General features: G+C 43.7%; 1 protein-coding gene across 1 annotated transcript; it reads right to left on the reverse strand.

Annotated features, from left to right (window-relative positions):
• Positions 1-261: 261 nt before the first annotated feature.
• On the reverse strand, positions 262-15,639 carry LOC123624577 (zinc finger protein 805). Its single transcript, XM_045532516.1, has 4 exons — positions 15,359-15,639; positions 12,612-12,738; positions 5,334-5,429; positions 262-2,599 (listed from the first exon to the last, which is right to left on the reverse strand). The coding sequence occupies exons 1-4, from the start codon at positions 15,386-15,388 to the stop codon at positions 969-971; spliced, it is 1,884 nt and encodes a 627-aa protein (XP_045388472.1). The 5' UTR covers positions 15,389-15,639; the 3' UTR covers positions 262-968.
• Between the last annotated feature and the right edge of the window lie 6,819 nt (positions 15,640-22,458).

Raw genomic sequence — 22,458 nt, forward strand, 5'->3', positions numbered from 1 at the left:
GTGGAAATTGAATGTTTAACTATCAACGCCATTTCCAGTCACTAAGAAAGATAGGAACATGTAAATCATATGAAAAATGTATAGGAGCTATAGTGTGTAAATTATAAAACAGTAATGAAATATATCAAGGAATACTTAAATAAAAAGTTATGCCATGTTCATGAATTGGAAGATTCAACATAGTAAAGATGCTGATTCTTGACATACTGATCTACAGATTTAACTTAATTTCTATCAAAATCCAAGCAAAAATTTTTTGTAAAAACAGAAAAACTAACCCCAAAGTATATATGAAAAGTCAAAAGAACTAGGAATGCTAAATCACTTTAAATAAAAAGCATAAAGAGAAAAAAATCACATTACCCAATTTTGAGATTTATCATATAGCTACAGCAAACAAGTAAACCAACAGATGGGAATCAAGAAAAATTCTGAGTGTTAGGTGTTAAGAACCACATAAAAAAAGGGTTTTTTAAAAAGTAAAGACCTAAACAGTCTTAAGTGATGCAATAAAATGTGCCCATTCATATGTGTTTCCCTATCTCTTTAAATATAAAAGTATTTCATAACTCAAGCCTTCATATTTTTCAAAAAAAGTATGTTCTTCCAGGATAGAGACAATGTTGTGGAACAAAGAAGACATTCACTAAGATTCTAGACTTGCCCTCAACTGTCTAACTTTCCTTACACTGGATAGCAATGAATGTATATACAAGAGTAGTATGAAAGAAGCAGTGCTTGTATTTCTTTTTCTTTTTTCTGTAACCTCCTTCTTTTTGTAAAAATTCCTGAGATAACATTGCACTGTAAACTAAAGAGAAAGACGTAGCTAAAGATTTTCCTAAGTGCACAGATAACCACTGGATCTTTCTCCTGGGTGAATTCTTAGATGGAGAATAAGGCTCTAAACTGGCTTAATTTCTAATATGACTCCTTAGGTGACAAGTGATATACTGCAACAGGCTTTCTCACAGTGAAGACACTTGTGGGGTTTCTCTTTGGTATGCATGGTCAGATGCGATGTAAGATGTTTCTTCCTGCAAAAGATTTTCCTCAGTGGTTACATTCAAAAAGTTTTTCCCTAGTAAAAGCTCTTGAATATTGACTGAGGTTTGCCCACTTGTAAAAGGTCTTCCCACATCTGTTACACTGATAGGGTTTCTGCCAGTATGCATCCTTTGATGCTGAGTGAGGGATGAGCTGCGACTGAAGGCCTTTCCACATTCACTGCATTCATACGGCTTCTCTCCAGTGTGGATGATGGAGTGTCGAATGAGGTTTGTGCTCCAGCAAAAGGTTTTCCCACACTCAATGCATTCATAGGGCTTTTCTCCGCTATGAATCCGCTGGTGCCTTGTGAGGCCTGACCTGCGGTTGAAAGCCTTTCCACACTCCATGCACTCATAAGGCTTCTCTCCAGTGTGGATGCTAAAGTGCCGAATGAGGTCTGCCCTATTGCTAAAGGCTTTTCCACATTCTTTACACTCAAAAGGTTTTTCTCCAGTGTGGGCTCTTTTATGAAGGATAAAAGTAGAGCAGTGGGTGAAGGCCTTTCCACACTCACCGCACACATAAGGCTTCTCCCCGGTGTGAATCCGCTGGTGCCTCTTAAGGTATGACCTGTGGTTGAAGGCCTTCCCACACTCGAGGCACTCAAAGGGCTTCTCCCCAGTGTGGATAACATAGTGGTGAATCAGGGCTGCGCTTTCACAAAAGGCTTTCCCACATTCACTGCACTCATAGGGCTTCTCCCCAGTATGAGTCTGCTGGTGCCACATGAGGTATGACCTATGTTTGAAGACCTTGCCACACTCAAAGCACTCATAGGGATTCTCACCGCTGTGGATGATATAGTGTCGAATGAAACCTGGTCTATCTCGAAAGGCTTTGCCGCATTCTTTGCACACAAAGGGTTTTTCTCCAGTGTGGCTTCTGTTATGCAAGACAAAAGTGGAGCGGTGGGTGAAGGCCTTTCCACATTCACTGCACTTATAAGGCTTCTCTCCACTGTGAATCCGCTGGTGCTGTGTAAGATGTGACTTGCGGTTGAAGGCCTTTCCACACTCCATGCACTTGTAGGGCTTCTCGCCAGTGTGGACCATATGGTGTTGAAGGAGGTATGTGCTCTTGCTAAAGGTTTTTCCACATTCTGTGCATTCATAGGGCTTCACTCCAGAGTGAATTCTCTCATGCCGAGCAAGAAGGCATTTCTTGTTAAACACTTTTCCACATTCACTGCATTTAAAGATATTTTCCTCTTCCTGATATATGGGATCTTTACCTGATCCATGTGAGTTACGGTCATAGACAGCATCTCCTAAAGAGGCTTGCTCCTGTACAGTCCTTGAACACATACCATCAGCTGTCCCTAAATTATCATGTTCAGAGCTCATTTTCCCAGGAAGCTTCCCCTTTTGGGGATCTACTGGTGGTCTCCAGTGTGCTCCCTGCATTTCACATGGCCCATTTGGGTCCTTGGCTTGCCCCAACTGGAGTTCCCCTGCTACCCCTTCCATTAGTTGTCCCCAGAGTGAGACTCCCTCAGACAAAGCTGGCTCACCAGTGGTAAGTTCTGGAGTCTTGGGTTTTCTTTTGTCATCTGAAAGAAATCCAACAAACAGAAGGGTCTGTTAGTAATGTCAAAACAGAAGAAACAAAATCACTGTTTCAGTGAAAAAAATGAAGCTGTAAATAGTGCCTTAATATCTGCTATGTTTTGCTATCTCTTTGCCACAAAGAGAAAAGTACAAAGAGCACCATGGTCTTAGGAGACAGAATGTACAAAGGAACTGAGGATGGTGTTGATGAGAATGTAGGAAAAGACGAGGGTAGAGGGAGCTGATTCCTGAGATTCTGACCTAGGTAATAGAGGGGACGAACAGTGCCACTCCTGGTACAGGGCTCACGAGGCAGAGTGGTACTGGCACAGAGATTTGTATTTGCATTCAATGCAAAATGGCAATAAAAAATGAATGGTGAACTTAGAAATCCACTCACACAGATGGAGGTTTGGTAGATGGCAGGGGAGAAACAGCAGCTCAGTGGTAAAAAAGGATACTATTAAGGAAACAAGGTAAGAAAAATTGGCTACCCACAAGGGGAATGAAAATAACTATACTCTATCACTTTCTATACACAAATTCAAGTTCAGGTTGATAATGACTTAAATGTAACATGCCAAGTTTTAAAACTTAGAATAAAATAAATAAGAATATCTTTTCAATATTGGAGTAAAGCAACATTTTTATATGACATAAAATCATTAATCCTATAAGAAAAGTCATAAATCAGACCACTAAAATAAAAACCTCTATTCAACAAAAGATACTCCAGAGAATAAAGACTTTTTTTTTTAAAACTAGAAGAATATGTTTATAGCAAATATAACTGATAAAAGGTAGGTATCTGAAATGCACAAAAACCAAATCAAAAAGAGAAAAACAAACAAGTTAACAGAAAAACAGGCAATTATCATGAAATGACATTTCACAGAAGAAAATACAGATTGGCCAAAAATCCTATAAGATGCTAAGCCTTAGCAATGAGAAAAACGCAAATAAGAACACAAGATATACTATTTTGTGTGGATTTGATCATCAAACATTAAGGTGCCTTACAGTATCAAATACTGGATAAAATATGGATCAATGGGACCTCCTATACATTCCTGAAGGAATGGAAACTGGCAGAGGCCCATTCAGAAAACAATGGAAATGATCCTGCAAACCTGAACATCTGCACAGCCTATAACCCAGTAATTTCACTCCAAGAAATACTATGAAAAAATGCCCCTACATATGTGAAAGATGAATATTCATGAATGCCCACAGCATCACTGTTTATATGAGAAAGAAAGTATGTAAAGAATTAAATGCACAGAATGTGAATAAATATACGAAAGCATTGTGAGCCATGAGTATTTATTTCATTTTCTTCAAGTGTAAGGAACTTGACCATATTTTTATATTGAGAAAGAATTTACAAAACAAGCAGAATATAAGTGAAGAAAGAATGTCCATGAAGCGGTGTGATCTGGAATCTGGGGAAGGAATTCGCCGTGGCCAGGGACAACACCTCTTCCCCTAGGGGACAGAAGCTACGCATTATGAGAGGTTGAGATGACCACATAAGGGCTGATGTCTAAGCAATACAAGGACTTTGTTTTCAACATGAAAACTTGACACACTGGTGGATGGGGAAGTGCTAATTGTTTGGAACAAGGCCTGAGTGCCAGACCTCATGCAGGACACAGAGCAGACCAGAGGCACAAAGCAGACGCAGATAGAACAATTTGGAGTCTATTAAAATTCCCTAGGAAAGAGATGATGAAACCTTGGAATAAAGTATGGGGACAGATTTGAAGAAGGTGGCAGAGGGGATGAATTCACAAGACCTGCATGATGTAAAATGGACAGGATTTGGGGATGACTGGATGTAGGGACTGATGAAAATGTAGGTGCTGATGAGTCATCTCAGGCTGGATCCAGTCTTCTACCCTGCTTGGATGGCAGGACCATTCAATAATTTGAGGTGGAAGAAGTGAGCAGGATCACAAGTTCCTCGTTCAGCCTGAGAGTTTAGGTGCCTTTGAGATACAAAAGTGGAGATGTGGAATTGAAGAAGGGAGAAGGTTTGGAACAGACTCTGAAGGGCTGGAGAGAGATGGCACAAAGACATAGGCTGGCTCAGTGGACCAACACAGAAGAGCATCATGACTCTGCAGGGGCACCAACCAAAACACATGATAGCCTCAGTACCCTCAGCAGTCCAGATGTGGGACAGAGAAGGCCAAATGTCACCTAGAGATTCTACAAAACAGGAGATGCAGGAAGACATGAGCAAGACCTGCTTCGGTGTCCAACTGACACTCAGAGAATGGGCTGATGGAGAAAGAGGAAAAGGGTGGTAGGTAGGATATAGCTAGAGAGAGAAATTGGGAGAGTAAGAAAGGGCCTTTCTCTATGCTGAACTACTTAGATTTTGGAGGTTGTCTGCAGAAGCAGCTAGTGTTAACTTAGCTGAAAATATATTCAAAGACATGAGATCATGCAACTTCGCTAGAGCCACAGAGCCAGTGATGGACAAGCCAGGTTTCAGGCCCATGCACTTGGAGCCCCAAGACAGATCTCAGTTCATCATACTCACTCCTCCCCAAGGGGCGAAGACATGTGTAATGGGGCTGGGAGAAGAGAGGGACCACATGTCAAGGGGCCCCAGGCCCCCAATTCCTAGAGAGGCCACAAGAAGAAGATTCCCTGAGATTCCAGGACCAGTGGTCTCTTCCCAGTCTCAAGCCTATAGGGCCCCCCGGTTGTCGAGACCGTGGCTCCTACCTGGACAGCGTCCTTGAGAGAGGTCTTTCCTTACTGTACACAGCTCCTGCCCTTGCTCTAGCTGGTAGATCAGCTCAGATCTGGGAATGGGACAACCTGTTGATGGAGAAAGAAAGTAGACACATGATTTTGGTGAAAAGAAATAAAGACCCTCCATCTAATCTGGGACTTCAGGATGAGGATCAGACCTTGGAATGAAGCTGCTCCCATCCACCCAAACTAAAAGCTCTCACATGACCCGGAAACCAAGAGCATGTTATGCTATGTTGCCATGGAAGCTTCACTCTTAATAGCAAGTCAAAAACTAATACTTATAGGATAGAACCATCCCCAAGGGACTGTGCCAAGCAATATAAATGGATTATGTTGTTTCAAAATTGAACAATATTTATGGAATACTTTAGAGAAAAACTGATGTATTTCAATTATTGACTCATTTCATTCAAAATAAGGTATGTGTCTTCACTGATCCCAATCCTTTTTCACATCCTAACCAATGTTTTATAGCACCCTTCCTCTAGACCATGGACTAAATGGAGGATTCAACTTGAGGATTCCTCACATCATCCCCAGGAAGTCTATATCGCTATCAATACTATTTTATAGACAAAGAAAACCAGGCTCAGGCAGATAAAGTGATTCCTGAAGAGCACAGAATTGGTGAGTGGCCGAGCCAATAAGGAAACCCAGGTGTTGGCATCTCCACTCTCTGTGCTGTTTAACCCCAAAGCTCCACAACAATGCCCAGAACATGGTGCATCCACTCTTGACCATGATGATAATCATGACGAGGATGACAATAACAGTATCAGTGGCAGCAGGAATTCCAAGGGCTTCCTTGCACACACTCTGGTCTCCCAGGCACTCTTCTGAGCCCTTTTCATACAATAACACATTTACCCTGGACACAGCCCTGGGAAGGAGATTGGACAACTGCTCAATTGACCAATGAGCACACTGAGGCACAGATAGTTCGGTAAATTGCCCAAGGCCACAAGTTTTTAAGTAGCAGAGCTGGGACTGGACACCAGGGGTCTGGCTCCGGATCCTGGCTTCTCAAGCACTACACTAAAGAGGAAACGACAAGCATCGCAGAGAGCAAGTGGTAGGTGGTATGAGGCAGGGATGGGACCTGGAGTACCCATCCTCAGTGGCAGGAAGCAGGCTCAGTGACTCCACACCAAGGCATTTCATAAACCATTAAAAATTTTAAAAACTCAAAGTCCCACAGTGAAATGATTACTTAAGGACACTTATAGAAATAGCAAGACCATCTACTCTCATCAACATTTCACAAAGAGAGGATTTTACTTCACAAAAACAAAACAAAAAACCCATAAAAGGTAGCTTCATGCATCTTCTAAACGGAGTTAAGTTTAGGTTCACGACAGACTTAATACCATGGTCATATTTTCCTGACTTTGTCCAGGACAGATATATTAACCATGTTTTTAAATAATTTTCTGTATTTCCTGTTTTAACACCTTAAAGGTTTTCAGACTTTGGGAGAGACTGCCCATCTCAAGGCTAGCTCAGCCCCAGGATAAGAAACAACTCCCCTGGGAACAAGCACATGCCTTGCACATGCAAACCACCCAGTCCAAAACCATACCCACAACTACTTCCTTTATCTAACTTTCACATACCAAGGCAGTATTTCCCCTGCCCCAGATCAACCCACAGCCAGGTGCCAGGCAACTAGGGACAGCCCCCATACCCCAGAGCTCACTAAAATTATTCCAACTACCCAATCCTAAACCACTGACCATGCCCTGCCTGCCTTTCCAGAAGAAACCCCAATAATACCTATGGCCTGTGCTTTTCCCTCCCTGCTGCTTCCTGGTGCTTCTTCATGAGGCCCTGAATATGGTGCCATGTTCTCTTCTCTGTACATAATAAATTCTTCTTTCAATGGTATTGACTTCTCAGTGTTGTCACTAAGTCACTGCTATAAATTAAAATCCTGTGGGTACAAATTAATACAACTGGTAGACCAAGCAGCATGACTCAGTGTTGGCTGGAGGGTCATGTCTGTAGACAACTGTCAGCTCACTACATGATTGCACCACACTGCTCTACTCGAGAAGGCACTGCTCACTATTGGCAGGCTTGAGCTTTGCCTGCTGCTGCTTTATCCTGCATCTGCTGTTTGCTGGTATGGGTTTCCAACTTGAAGTGTTGTGGGACTCCTGAAGGAGTGCTCCTCTGGTCCCTCAATGGATTAAAGCTGTGGTCTCCAACCCCCGGGCCACAAACCAGTAACCAGTCCATGGCCTGTTAGGAACCGGGCTGCACAGCAGGAAGTGAGTGCAGGCAAGCAAGTGAAGCCTCATCTGTATTTACAGCCACTCCCCATCACTGAGCTCCGTCTCCTGTCAGATCAGCAGTGGCATCAGATTCTCACAGGAGCACAAATCATACTGTAAACTGCACATGGGAGGGATCTAGGCTGGTGCTCCGTATGAAAATCCAATGCCTGATGATCTGAGGTGGAGCTGAGGCAGTGATGCTAGCACTGGGGAGTGGCTGCAAATACAGATTATCATTGGCAGAGAGGTTTGACTGCACAGAGACCCCAATAAATCAACTGCTTGCGGACTCATATCAAAACCCTATCAGTGAGTGGCAAAAGACAGTTAAGCTGCATCTGGTGGCAGGCTTTATAGTGGCAAGTGAGTTGATGAACTTCAATTGTACAGCTCCATCTGATGGCAGGCTTTAAGTCACAATTTGACACTATTTTAGTCCATGCATGGCCTGCCCATTATTTTATTTACCACTTCCATCCACGCCACTTTCCCCACACTGTGCACTTGTCTCACAGTTTTGGTAAGCTCACAAGCTAACCCTAGCAAAAATGAGTAAAAAACAAACATTGCCGGAGAGCTTCTTTGAAAATAAAGACCCAATGAGGAGACAGCAGAAGACTCTAAGACTGCCAAAAAAATGAAAGCTGCATTTAAAAGAAAATACCAAGACTTCTACTTAAATTATGGGTTCATTGCAACAGGTGATTTATTCTCCAAGCCTGCTTTGTACAGTATGTGGCAACTGGCTACCCAACGAAGCCAGGGAAACTTCAAAACTTAAAAACTGCTTCACCACATGGAAACCAAGCACTCTACATTAAAAGACAAGCCTTTGGAGTTTTTCAAAAGAAAAAAACATGAACACAAAAAACAGAAGCAATTATCGAAGGCTACCACTGCATCAACTGCGTCTGCCTTGAGAGCATGATTCTTAGTGGCTAACAGCATTGCTAAAGCTAAGAAGCCCTTTACTCTTGGTGATGAGTTGACCCTGCCTGCTGCTAAGGACATTTGTCATGAACTTTTCAGAGGCTGCAGTTCAAAACATGGCACATGTTCCTCTTTTGGCCAGCACCATAACTAGACTAATTGATGAAATACCAGAGGATACTGAGGCACAATTGTTAGAGAGGATTAATGAGCAACCATGGTACTCAATCCAGGTTGACGAGTCTACCGATGTTGACAACAAGGCAACTATGCTTGTTTTTGTGTGATATATTTTCTTAAGAGGATGTGCACGAGAATACGTTATGCACACTTTTGTTGCCAACTAGCATCACAGCTGCAGAACTATTCAAGTCTTTGAATAATTACATATCAGGAAAACTGAATTGGTCATTTTGTGTTGGTATATGCACAGAGTGGCTGCCATGACTGGATGGCTCTCTGGTTTCACTACTGGGGTCAAGGAGGCCGCTTCTGAATGTGAGTCTACGCACTGTGCCATCCATAGAAAAATGCTGGCTAACCAAAAAATGTCACCTGAACTAAACAACATGTGCAGGATGTGATTAAAATTAGCAACCACATTAAGTACATGTCCTTAATTCACGTCTGCTCATGCAGCTTTGTGAGGAGATGGACACAGAGCACATGCGTCTTCCCTTATACACAGAAGTGAGATGGCTTTCTAAAGGTAGAACTTTGGCCAGAGTTTTTGAGTTACAAGAGCTGCTCCAAAGATTTCTTGTAGAAAAACAGTCACTACTGGCAGCAAGTTTCATTGACACAAAATTTGCTTATTTGTGTGACATATTCAACTTGCTCAATGAACTCAATCTGTCACTTCAGGGGAGAACGACAACTGTGTTCAAGTCGGCAGATAAAAGTGGCTGCATTCAAAGCCAAACTGGAATTATGGAGGCAGCAAGTGAACACTGGTGTTTTTGACAGTTTCAAACATTAGTAGAGATTTTGAAAGAGACTGAGCCAGGGCCTTATTTCTCCCAGCTGGTGCATGATCACCTATCTCAGCTTCCAAAAGAGTTTAAGCATTACTTCACAACCACAAAAGGCGCCTGAACTGGGAAGGCATGGATCCGTGATGCATTTGTGAATAAGCCAGGTGAATCAACTTTGTCTATGCTAGAAGAGGATCAAAACTGCTTGAGCTCGCAAATGATGGTGAACTTAAAAGTATGTTTGAGACAACTTCAAGTCTCCCTACATTCTGGATTAAAGTCAGGCAGAATATCCTGAGATTGCCACAAAAGCACTGAAAAGCCTGCTTCCGTTTCCAACATCCTATCTTTGTGAAGCAGAGTTTTCTGTGGTGGCAGCAGCCAAATGAGATTACGGAATAGACTGGACATAAGCAACACACTTCGGGTGTCACTATCTCCCATCACCCCCAGATGGGACCATCTAGCTGCAGGAAAACAAGCTCAGGGCTCCCACTAATTCTGCATTATAGTGAGTTGTGTAATTCTTTCATTATATATTACAATGTAATAATAACAGAAGTAAAGTGCACAATAAATGTAATGCGCTTCAATCATCCTGAAACCATTGCCCACCCCAGCACCCTGGGTCTGTGGAAAAATTATCTTCCATGAAACCAGTCCCTGGTGCCCAAAAGGTTGGGGACCGCTGGTTTAAAGGTGTCATAGTCTAGGTCTGCAAGGACAGTAATTCCCTACTTGGCACCATTCTGGGACAGACTGATCTCATTGGCCTGCTTTTCTGAGTTAGATATGCCTAGTTTCTGGGTTGGTGACCCAAGCGGTGGTTAGAGTGAGGAACTGCTTCATCCAAAAGGGTGTGTTGGGACACCAATCCAACAATACCAAGGGCACTAGTGGGCTGCTCAACTGAGTTATTTTCTCTCCCCATCCTGTTAGACATTGATCATACTGGCTTGCCCTTTTAGATGGGAGGAAGGATTATACTTGGGACAGAGGCTGTACCAGGGACAGCCTGTGGTCTAGAGGAACCAAGCCCCTTCCCCACCCCACTTTCCTCTTATTACCCAGAGGCACAAACTAAAATCCACTGTTCTAGGAAGCTAAAAGCCTGAAACAAGAAAAAAAGAAGTAAAAGGGGAAAATTCTGTGCCTTTAGGCAGCTACAGGTTCAGAGTGGGGTGGGGGGAAGAAAAGAGAACTTGAAATCTATGTACTACACAAATGCCAGGTTTAGCAAACATAATACTAGTTCTAGATTATTTAGTTTTAAAAATAACAAAAAACAAATATTCCCTAAATACAGAGGTAGAAAATAAAGTTTAAATAAATTACATATAAAAAAATTTTAATTAAGTGAATTGTACACCATAAATAAATTAAAACAATGTCCACAATATAACCCAATTAGAAATCTAAAAATTATATACCAAAAATTTATAACAAATTACATGGTAATAATATATAGCACATACATAAAAAATACATACTAAAAAGTTTATATTATAAAAAGTAAGCAGGCGAGATGGTTCACGCCTGTAATCCTAGCACTCTGGGAGGCCGAGGCGGGAGGATTACTTGAACTCAGGAGTTTGAGACCAGCCTGAGCAAGAGCGAGACCCCATTTCTACTAAAAATAGAAAGAAATTAGCCAAACAACTAAAAATAGAAAAAATTAGCTGGGCATGGTGGCACGTGCCTGTAGTCCCAGCTACTCAGGAAGCTGAGGCAGGAGGATCGCTTGAGCCGAGGAGTTTGAGGTTGCTGTGAGCTAGGCTGATGCCACGGCACTCTAGCCCAGGTAACAGAGTGAGACTCTGTCTCAAAAAAAGACTACAACACTAAAAATAAAAAAAATCTTTCAAATTTTTCTGCCTTTGTTTTATCTCTTCATATTGGTATAGAACATAATTCCAGTCCCTAAAAATAGTCATGTCTTGCACTAAACTGAGTTTTGAGAATGTTCCTGGATTGGAACCCTCCTTTTCTCCAAACTGAATGGTCTCTGGTGATTACCTTCAAGCAGAGAATTGTCTATGCTGGTGTTTCTCACCTTTGCCGCTCCTGACATTTCTTTGTTGAGAGGACTGTCCTGTGCACTGTGGAATGTTCAGCAGGATCTCTGGACTCGACCCACTCAATGCCAGTACCACTCACACCCCAGGTGTGACAACAAAAATGACTGCAGACATTGCCAATGTCTCCTGGGAGGCAAAACAGCCAACCGTTGAGAAGCGCTGCTCTAAATCTCTTTCACACTAGCAGAGGCTCTCCGTCCTGTACTTAGGAAAGAGGAAATCACAAGGACGGTACAGGAAAATAAAGAAGCCTCATGGTTGAGATTGTGTTGTTTAGAAAACAAAAGCCTCCTGGGGGTCTGTCTGACTCACCCCTTTCTTGGAGAATATCCCATCATGCCTGACCCTGTTAACTCAGCTGTGGAGGGAATACCTGAGCCACCCAGGCTCCCTCAGTCAGATTCTTCTCTGGAACTCCAAAAAAGGGTCTCAGACAGAGGCCCATCTCTGCTGGGCACTGGGTGAGAGATCTAGGAAAGTATGGGCTTGGGAGGGGGTGGCAGCACGTGCTGCCTCAGGATACCCCACAGGGACCAGAGAAATACAGATAAGCAATCTGCGGGTCAGAAAACAAGGCCTGGGGTGGCCACTCTTGCCCCAAACTCACTAAGGCAGAAAAAGCTATACTGAATAGACAGTGACATGAGCAGACCCAGGGAGAAAAGCCAGGACACAACTGTGGGGTTTCTAGTTCCCGTATCAGTCCTTTATTAAGGTGCAGGTGGAAATCCAACCTTTGGCTTCTGCAAAACACCCCACTGCCTTCTAACGCTTTCTTTTCCTTTGGCTGGAAGACATAGAATATTGTTTCTTGCCCAAAGAGACACATGAAGACCAAATAGAAGATGCAAGTCTAGAAAATGGCAGAAGCTGTGGTAAGGAGGTAAGGCAGGCTCCAGAGGCGTTACTGACCATCCAGGCCTGGAGGTAGAGGGTGGAAAGTAGGAGGTGGCAGGTCCCCTGCATGGTAGAGGTAGAAGGCCTTACCCAGAGACACCAGAAGCCCACAGTTTTCCAGCATCACCTCCTGGTACAGGGTTCGCTGGGCTGGGTCCAGCTGCCCCCACTCCTCCTGGGTGAAAGTCACAGCTACATCATCAAAGGTCACAGACACCTGGAAAGTCAAATAGCAGAGTTAGCCCTGGGGCTGTTATATGTGCTTTGTTGGAAAAGGTGCAAAGAGATCAAGGCCCACCTCACTTTGTACCAGGCTGAAGGAGCATGACAAACATTGCCTGGACACAACACAATGGTGTAAGGGAGAGAAGTCTCCTATGCAAAAGCCATCAGAGAATGAAAGAAGACAGTGGCAATGACATGGGACCATGAGATGCAGACAGTAAGGGCAACAGAATGTCAAGGAATGAGGAAATAATTATAATGATAACAATAGCAATAATGGTAACAAGAACAGTCCCTGAGCCTCAGTGGTCCAGCTAGGTGCCTGCCCCATGCAGAGATTTGCAGCCTGTGTTAAAGTGACTATGAGTCCCCAGCTCTGAAGTCAGACTCCTAGATTTGAATACAAATTCCTGAAACTGACATCTGCTAGTTGTGTGACCTTAGGGACCTCATTTCATCTCTAAGCCTTAATTTTCAGATCAATACAGTAATTCCCATGTTACAGTAACAGTTGTGAGATTTAAAGAGAAAATATGCAGTGCTTGATAAGCTTTGAGGTTTTTTCAATCCTCCCACAGCCTCTGAGGTAAAGACTACCATCAATCACCTGCATGTGACAGTGATGTGAGGCTAAGGGAGCTCCACAAATTCACCCAGAGTCTCATGTCTTATAAGCAGAGATGGAATTTGAACCCAGGTCCCTTTGATCCAGGGTTTAATGGTGCAACCCCAACAAGCCTCCATCACTAAAGTGAATCTACGGTAATGAGGCTGTGAAGCATTTTCATATATTTTTGTTATTCGATCCATTTCAGCAGCTCCTGAAAATATTTTTATTACATGGGCAAAAGACTTATCACTAAACTCATCGGTGTCAAACACCTGATGAGCGGCAGGGCCCGGACCAGCTCACTACCCTAACTCCTCTCCACCCCTTTCCCCAGACCCCAAAGATTTCCAGGTCGAGATTGCATAACCATTAGCCTTTTTCCTCCCTGAGTCCTGCTGGCAGGTATCTCTAAGGCCAATGTATATCAGGACCAGGAAACTCAAGTGGCCCAGGATAACGCAAGCTGTGGTCATAAGAACACAGGTTTATCACTGGCCACAATGCTGTATGGGTTAAAGGTGGGATGAACATCTAGCCAAAGACCACAGGAGGTGGGGATACCATGGCAACCTCACAGGCCCTCTTGCACCTTCTTAAACAACCAATATACTTTGCCTTTGTCTACACAGTTCTCTCTGCTTAGATATCTGCCCTTCACCCCCAGTGACCACTGTGACTTTCTGGAGGAGAACTGCAAAGTTCACTTTAAGTGTCACCTCTAGGACTTCCCTGCCCACAATCTATAAAAACAAAGGCTCTGGTGGTCCACGTACTAATTGTGAGTTTCTGCTACCTAAGTGCTGTGTGACTTTGGGCAGGTAATTAAACATGTGGTGACGATGAAGAGCTCCTCACAGGGAAAAAAAAATGTGGGAATCTTGAACTCTTCTCACGTAAAGCAGTGTTAATAATAGAATCTAACTCAGAGAAGATCAGGATTAAATGAGATGATAAATATTGCCCGCCCCTCAGTTCACATCAAGCCTCAGTGAGTGCCAATTATGATTCTTATGTTATTACTCACACTCTCTGGCCTCACAACATTCTAGAAGACCTCGATTCAGCAGTTTTTTTTAAAATTTTCCCAGATTCCTTATATAAAAAAGGCAAACCAAAGGCAAACGGAGAAGCGGCTACTTTAGCCTGAACTGCCAGGAAAGGCCTCTCCAAAGAAGTGACATTTAAACAGAGCCAAAAAGATGTGAAAGGCAATCTTGCAGAGATCTGAGGACAGTGTCTGAGGCAGAGGGAACTGCAATGGTGAAGGCTAGGAGGTGGGAAAGAGTTTTGCATGATCAGGCTGGTGTGTCTGAAGAGCAGGGAGTGAGGAAAGGGAAGGAAACAAGGTTAGAGGTGGCCAGCCAGGGTAGGTAGGATAGGGATTTGCAGGACATGGCTTAGAGTCTGGATTACACGTGTGATGGGAGTTCCTGGAGTGGAGCCTCATTTACTTATTCTCCAACCAGTTACTCAGTACCAGTCAGAGGCCTGACACTGTGCTAACTAGAAGCAGGGCATCCTATGTGACTGGGTAGGGTGCATGCATAGCTTTCCCTGGTTGGTCCTATGTTGGAATCAGGGACAAAAATTAGGGGGTCAGTTATTAATCAAATCCTGGACATTTGGGGCTGAATGTCACAGAAGTTATCGTTTCGCTTCCTGGATTGCCACTTAGACATAGCAATCCAGCTCCTAGTAAGTGAAGCTTAGGGCAGGATGGCTTCCAGAGTTGTTCACTGTAGAAAACGGAGTTGGTTTCCTGGTAAGGTTGCTACAAATTGTAGAACAAAGTCATACTTTTAAGTATAGCCTGGCTATTGCCCGTTTGTAATTCGGTCTCTCATGTACTACGACTGGAATTTAACTGACGAGCCTGCTCTGCTTTTCGTAAACAGGCATAACTACAAAGGGAAATCCTGCGGCTCTCTTGGCTGCCATCCTACCCGGGAGGCCTCTCCGAACCAGCAGAGCAGCAGCAAGGCCAAAACCCTCATCCACTCACCTGCGCAGGGTCCGTCCACGCCGCCGACATCCTGGGACCCTGTAGACCGAGCCGGGCCTGGGATGCGGCTAGCAGGGCGGGTCCCGCGGGCCCAGTCGCGCCCCCGCCTGCTCGGGACGCGGTGACCTTGGCTGACTGTCGCACTCCCCCGTTACGCGGCGGTTCGCGGTCCGTTCCAAGACACAGAGGTCGGTCTCAGCCTCCTACCTGCTCATTTCCCAACAGCTGCCCGGGCAGCGGCCACGAAACACCGGTCCCTCACCGCAGCCGGCGTGGACGGAACCGTCGCGCCCAAATGACGTCTGTCACCGAAAGCCCGGAAGTTCCGCCCCCAGCTCCGCGACTGGCAGGAAACCCCCCTGTTCTGGGCCGTCATTGACCCAGCGCCCGCTGGCGTCGTATGGAGCAGTGCCTTCTGGGTAACGTAGTTTGTTTTCCACAAACACCTTAACGGCGGGTTTGTGCCTGGGCTGGTCTTCCTACGTGAGAGAGACGCCCAAGGCCAGAGACCCGGCTCAGACTTGTCTCTCTACCGTGAGCACATCTCCGGGGAATCAAAGGACAAGGGCGAAACTGTCCATTCTTCGCCCGGGGAAATCTAGGCCCAGGAGGCAGGGGCATTCGCCTGGGATCAGGGCCAGTGCAAAGACCCAGAACCCGGCGCTCTGCTTGGCCCTGACTTCCAGGCTTTCATTATCTCCTCTTCGGATCCTCTTACAGGGCATACGGGTAAATAAGCGGTCAAAATAACCGCCAAAAGGAGGACAACGGATGTTCGGCTGTGAGGCGTTGCAAACGTGCTGGCCTCCCTCTCTTGGACCTTCTTTGGCCCACCTCCATGTAAGGTTGGTGAGCGAACTTTTAACTAATGTATTGGCCCAGAGCAAGTATAGAATGAATTTGCTATTCCCTGAGATGGGGAGGCTGCAAGTAGCGGCGTCTTGGAGGGAAACCCAGGAATCTAACTTCAAGCATGGTCAGTTTGAATACCTGTAATACCACAAAGTGTCTATGTCACATAGGCAATTCAACCTTTGACTGAATATTGGGAGAAGGGTCATGCCTGGACGTATAAATTTGGAAATTACTAGCATATACTGTCATTTCAAGTCATGATACTGGATGACACTGTAACAGTAACAGTCACTCCATCTTAAAGCTAACTAACAACTCTCTTTTACAGTGCCTAATTGTGTGCTTGCTTAAGAATGCCCAGGAACTGGCCTTGGACAACTACTTTAAAAACTAACCCTGAAACCAAAGATTTCAGTTCCCCTCTCTGGCCCACCCCAGGGGAATGCTGAGAAGTTAATCTTCAATTCCGTTGTGGTCTACTAGCTCAGGCGTGGCAAACCTTTTCATGTTGGAAAGCCACATTGACTTAACTGTAATCAAATAAGGCTGCATTCAAGAAACTTCAATTAGATATACTTTTTTTTTTGCCACATATCATGCATAGACTTAGTTTTACATTGCAAAGAAATATTCAAGTTGTTTTGATTTGACATGATATCACACAGAAATGCTGCATTTTATAGAAATCTTCTTTCAAGAACTCACATTGCTGATTCTGTTCTTCATAAATGTAACTATCTGTTCTCACAGACATAAAATTTTGGCTTACACCTGTCCGTGCAATAGCCAATGCACTTTAGAATGGTAAGGCAAATCCACACTGAATACCTCATTGTTCAAATGATCCACCCGCCTCAGCCTCCCAGAGTGCTAGGATTACAGGCGTGAGCCACCGCGCCCGGCCAAGATGAACAAAAATAGCTTAATAAAGATAAAAGGATTTGTTGTGTAAAATTTGGATTCAGTCAAGAGGCAGCACTCAAGGACCTGGAAGGCCACGTGTGGCCTTAAGGACCCCCAAGTTTCCCACCTGGCTCATACAGGCAAGACCACTAGATGGCCCATTATTCAAAGTAACCACCAGAACAAGGCACACCTTCATTCCTTCGCTACCATACTCAGGAGTGAAAAAGTAGCCACAACAAGGATCATTCTGATTATCAGGGTGCAGCCTAATTCCCCTGTCAAGTGTCTTTGTCAGTGACAGAAGAGAAGACACACAGATGAGAAGGCAATGTGAACGTGGAGGCAGAAATTGCAGTGATGTGGCCACAAGCCAAGGAAGCTGGCAAACACCAGGCACTAGAAGGGGCAAAGAACAGAATCTCCCCTAGAGCCTCTAGAGGGAGTGTTTGGTTTCTGTCTTGGTTTCTGTTGTTTTAACCTAAGTGTGTGGTGATTTCTTAAGCAGCCCTAGGAACATAATGTTTGGTAAATGTCACCAAACTCCAAATATGGGATCTACCTGATGATACCTGATTGTTTAGGTAACATAGGTGCTCTGACCCTGGGAAGCAGGAAGCCTGTAGCAGCCTCTCTAATGTAGTAATCATGGGTTTTCCAGTTCACTATAAGTTGTCATAGAAGCATTTCCAGTGCATTTAACCAGTGCTTTAATACATGTTCAAGCAGTGAATTAAATAAAGTTGCAGAACAGTGGGATAAAAATGAACTACACCTTATTGGGTTAATTTTAGTTATTTGAATATTAATGTATGTGTATCTATGTTTTAAAGACATTACTTGGCACTTCATCCTTTGGTACTATCATCTATAATAAATGTTTCTCCATTTTTTTAATTAAATGAAAAATAAAGATAAACTCCCTATTTCTAAGATCCATCTTTAGGTAGATAAGGGTACCTCAGAGAAAAGCTCTGCTTGCATCCACTGTTCCCCAGTCAGGATACTAAAGCATCATACTTTGAGGTGTCACTTTTAGAGCCCCAGTAACATCCTGATCCCAAACCATGACTCCACCCTGGAACAAAAGCAGACACAGGCTGCATTCTGGGAGCACAGCCAGAACTCATAGCCTCAACAACCAAGTTAGAGCCAACAGGCCTACAATGGTGCAAGATCATGAGGCTTAGCCTCATTGTAAAATCCACTCAAAACTCACTCTACAAACACTTCCTAGAGACGCTGAGGGAAGATACTTTGTAACGTACTGTGAGGGATAGTGTTCAACCAGCACCCCTGGCTGGTCTGGAGAGGTGGTCCAGGGTGATGGGACTGACCTGGTGTCAACCATTCCCTCCTCAGAGGCTTCCCCACATCTCTCAACTTGAAGTAGCCCTTCACTCCAACATCATTGTGTACTATTTTTAGGTCACTCAACTATTTGAAAGTATCATTTTACATATTTATCTGTTGTTAACTCAGGAAGTTTCGATTGCCTAGCCTGTGACAGGCCCTGCTGCTCTAAACAAGGGGATACATACATAGCAAATTAATTATGCATCCCTGTCCTTGAGGATCTTTAGTTCCAACAACCAATAATTAAAAAAAAAAAAACTAAACAGTACAGAAGGTTAGGAGAAGGTAATGCAATGGAGATAAGAAAAAGGAGTGCAGGTAAGACTTAGACGGAGAGTGGGATAAAAACAGTTTTGCAATAGTAAGTGGAGTGGTTGGGACAGGTCCATGAAGGCAGTTATATCTGAGCATGGATGTGGAGGAGTAGAGTGGATACTGGAGGGAACAGTGTCTCACACGAAAGGACACCTAGGACAAGGGAACTAAAGCAGGAGAATACTTTGAGAAACTACAAGGCTGTAGCCGAAGATGAAGAGCAATACTGGTATGGGATGAATTAGAGAGATCAATGGAGATAGTCATGTAGTGTCTCATAGACCATAGTAAGGAGGCTGTAATATGCTCCTTATATATCCTAAAATATAGCTGGGATTTGATTTAGTCAGGTGAGTATGGCACCCAGACACAGAAATTATCGTGATTAAGGAAGTTTATACTCACAGATTTCTGGAAATGGGAGGCACAACACAGCCTGCAGGAGGAAGCAGCAGCAGAGGTGAGGCAGGGCAGGGGACACAGCTTAGGGCTCGCTAGTTTGAATAATTTCAGTGAGCACCAGGGTGTAGGGATTGCCTCTAGGTGCTTGGTACCTAGTACGGGGGTGATTAAGAATAGGGATAGACAGTGGCTCCAGGTCTGAGGATTTGATTAAGACAGGGCTCTGGATTGGTTGGTTAAGATATGAAAGGCAAGCTAGCAAGAGATTCTTTTGCTATTTCTAGGGGCAGCAGTCTCTCTAGAAGAAACAAGGGCCCACTTGTCACAATATCAGAATAAACATGCTTGCTAAATACTAGAATCTCCAAGCTAAAGGCAAGCAGTGAACAGGAATTTCTTCAAAGTAAGAGATAACCAGATAGTCTGACTATAAGGACAATGGCTCATAACCTTGCACTGGAGGAAAAATAAGCTACCCATTTACAATTTACCTGAAACCACACAATTTTAAGATGTGAACATATCGGTGGCAAACAGATTCAAAATCTTTAACCCTCAAAACTACAGGACAATATCACTGAGCATTCCAGAGGAACTCTAGCATCCCGTAACTGAGACAGGAAAGGCTATCCTTTGACCAGAGTCTGAGCACATATTCCCACAAACTGGACTCCTGCACGTCTCCAGCATCTTGTCTCCATAGAGGGCCTCTCAGATGGAGTCGACTGCTCCCACTCCCTCCCAGAAAAACTCACAGACATATATCCATGACTGAAACAACATACTCTTTAATCTCAAGTTATTTGCCTTTAGTAATGCAGAAATCATGAACCCCCATAGTCTTTACGTCTCTCTCCATTGAAGCCAAGAGCTACAGTTTCAATAGCAGCGACAAAAGGATGAGAAATGTTTACATATATGCTGTAGAAATACACATCGATGTGCCCATTACAGCTTTATAAACAAAGGCTAATGAAGGGAGTATCTGCAAGTTAGACCATCTGTAGCTGCACATATAAGTACCTGTGGCTTCAAGTGGTACATATATATGCATTAGGCAGACAAGGTCTTTTCTTACCAGATTTCCTCTTGTCATCATTAAATTAAATTCTAGCTAGGTTGTTCATAAGAAGTTCCACTGTGACTTAGGAGGTTTTTTGTTTGTGTGTTTTTTAATTACAATGGTTATAAACCTTCATCACAAAATTATGACCATTATTTTTTGTTGAAGGAAACCGCTTAATCTTTGTTACAGAAATGTGACTTACATAGCATTTTAGTACCATTTAAGTCACTGTAAAGAAAAGAGTTAAAACAGCAGGTCAGAGACTGCTATATCCTTTGAGCTTGCAAGGTTCACCCTTGCTGGTGTGGGACCTTAGGTTATGAAAGGTTTCCCAACACACTTCCAAAAAAGAGAAGCTCAGTGTGCCCTGGTTTTTTTGTGTAAACAATGTGGCTTATCACCTGCTACCCTTGTGGGTAGAATTCTAGAATTGTGGTTAAGTGCTGCAGAGCGTGCCCAATAAAAACCCTGGCACTGAGTCTCTAGTGAGCTTCCCAGGGGACATTTCTCATGTGTTTCTGTAAGTCCCAGGTGGAGCTTGAATAAGGCACATCCTGTGTGACTTCACTGAGACAGGACTCCAAAGATTGTGCCTGTTTCTTCTGGACTCCAGCCAATGAGCCTTTTCCCTTTACCGAGTTTGCTTTGTATTGTTTTGCTCTAATAAATCATAGCTGTTGAGTATGACAAAATGCTGAGTACTGTGAGTCTTCTGAGCAAATCATCAAAGCTGGGGGTGGTTTTGAGGACCCCAACCCAACCATTCATTGGAACTTCTAAAATCTTGTACATCTGCCCATGAAAGCCCATGTAGATTCTCTTTGAGGTCAAGGTATGTCATACATGGTGTCACCTATATGCAAAGCTTTGTGGTAAACACTTTGAAGGAACCAAAAATAGATCCACTCTATGAGAGACAAAATAAACTGGTTAAGGGCATGGATTCTGGAGCCAGCCTACTGGGCCTTCAGTCCTTAAACCCAAACTTCATAATTGTGCAACCTCAGGAAAATTCTTTAACCTTTCTGTGACTGTGTTCTGATCTATAAAATGGGGAAAATAGCATTACCTACCACATACAGTTGCTGTAAAGGGTAAAAGTGTGTAAAACATTCCAAATAACTTCTGATGCAGTGAATACTATGTTTGCTTGCTCCTGTGATTATTAGAGGTGCACCCCATGGCCATGGCTACATGACACATGCAGCCTCAGTGTGCAAGAACACAGAGAAGGTGTGGAAGGACAACCAGTGGGTAAAGGAAACGAGAAACATTCAGTCTGCAGACATGAGTTTGGGGAAACTCTGTAAATAATTGAGAGTAAAGGCCTTTGGAGGAAACTAACTCACTCATCAAGCTCATGGCAAGTGAAAAAGCAACGGCCAATGATAGATCTTGAGAAACAAAAATATTTAATAGATGGAAGGAAGACACAGACCCCCTGAGACAGGAACATGCAGAAGCCAGAAAAGGACCTTCAAGTCAGAGAGGTGGTCAGCAGTATAAAAGTCTAATAAGGAACTAAAAGGTTAAAAGGGACATCTGCGAGACCTGGTTAAGTTGGGTGACAGTGGTGGAAGTCAGTGAAGTGAAAGAGATGTGAGGAAGGGGGACAGGCAGTGCACAGAGCAGCTACACAGGACACGTCCGAGAGAAATGAGGAGGAAAAATGGGCAGAATTTGATGTGTAATTGGGGTAGAAACAGTTTGGGGATGAGAATGGAGACTTGAACATAGGCATAGATTATGAGGAATCCGGTTATTGGGGGAAGTTAAAGACTAAGTAATGGAATTCTAAAGTAAAGATAGAAGGGCTACACAAGTTGGGGTGGGAAGGGATGGAATGTGCCCAACAACAAAGAGCAGAGTGATTCTAGAAGAGGAGTGGCCCCTTTTCCTTTGAGGATATAACAGGCTTAGTGAGCTGGGGAATTTTACACACAAATCCTCCCTGGGGAATACAACTCTAAATGACCTGTGGATTATCCTCAGTTATAAGATCTGTTCATAGAGATATTTGTGGAGCACGACATAGAACAGCAGGCTATCTATTCCTCCAGATAATTTAGGATTTCTTTTCAAACACCAAGACAAACCACCAGAGAACCATGGCTTTGGAATACACAGTATTGTCTGTTTTCTCAGAGTCTTTCTTTAGCACTAAAAACTAAGCAAAGAAATAGAAGATGTACAAAAGAATCAA

Source organism: Lemur catta, chromosome 19, assembly GCF_020740605.2.
Source record: "Lemur catta isolate mLemCat1 chromosome 19, mLemCat1.pri, whole genome shotgun sequence".
Lineage (NCBI taxonomy): Eukaryota > Metazoa > Chordata > Mammalia > Primates > Lemuridae > Lemur > Lemur catta.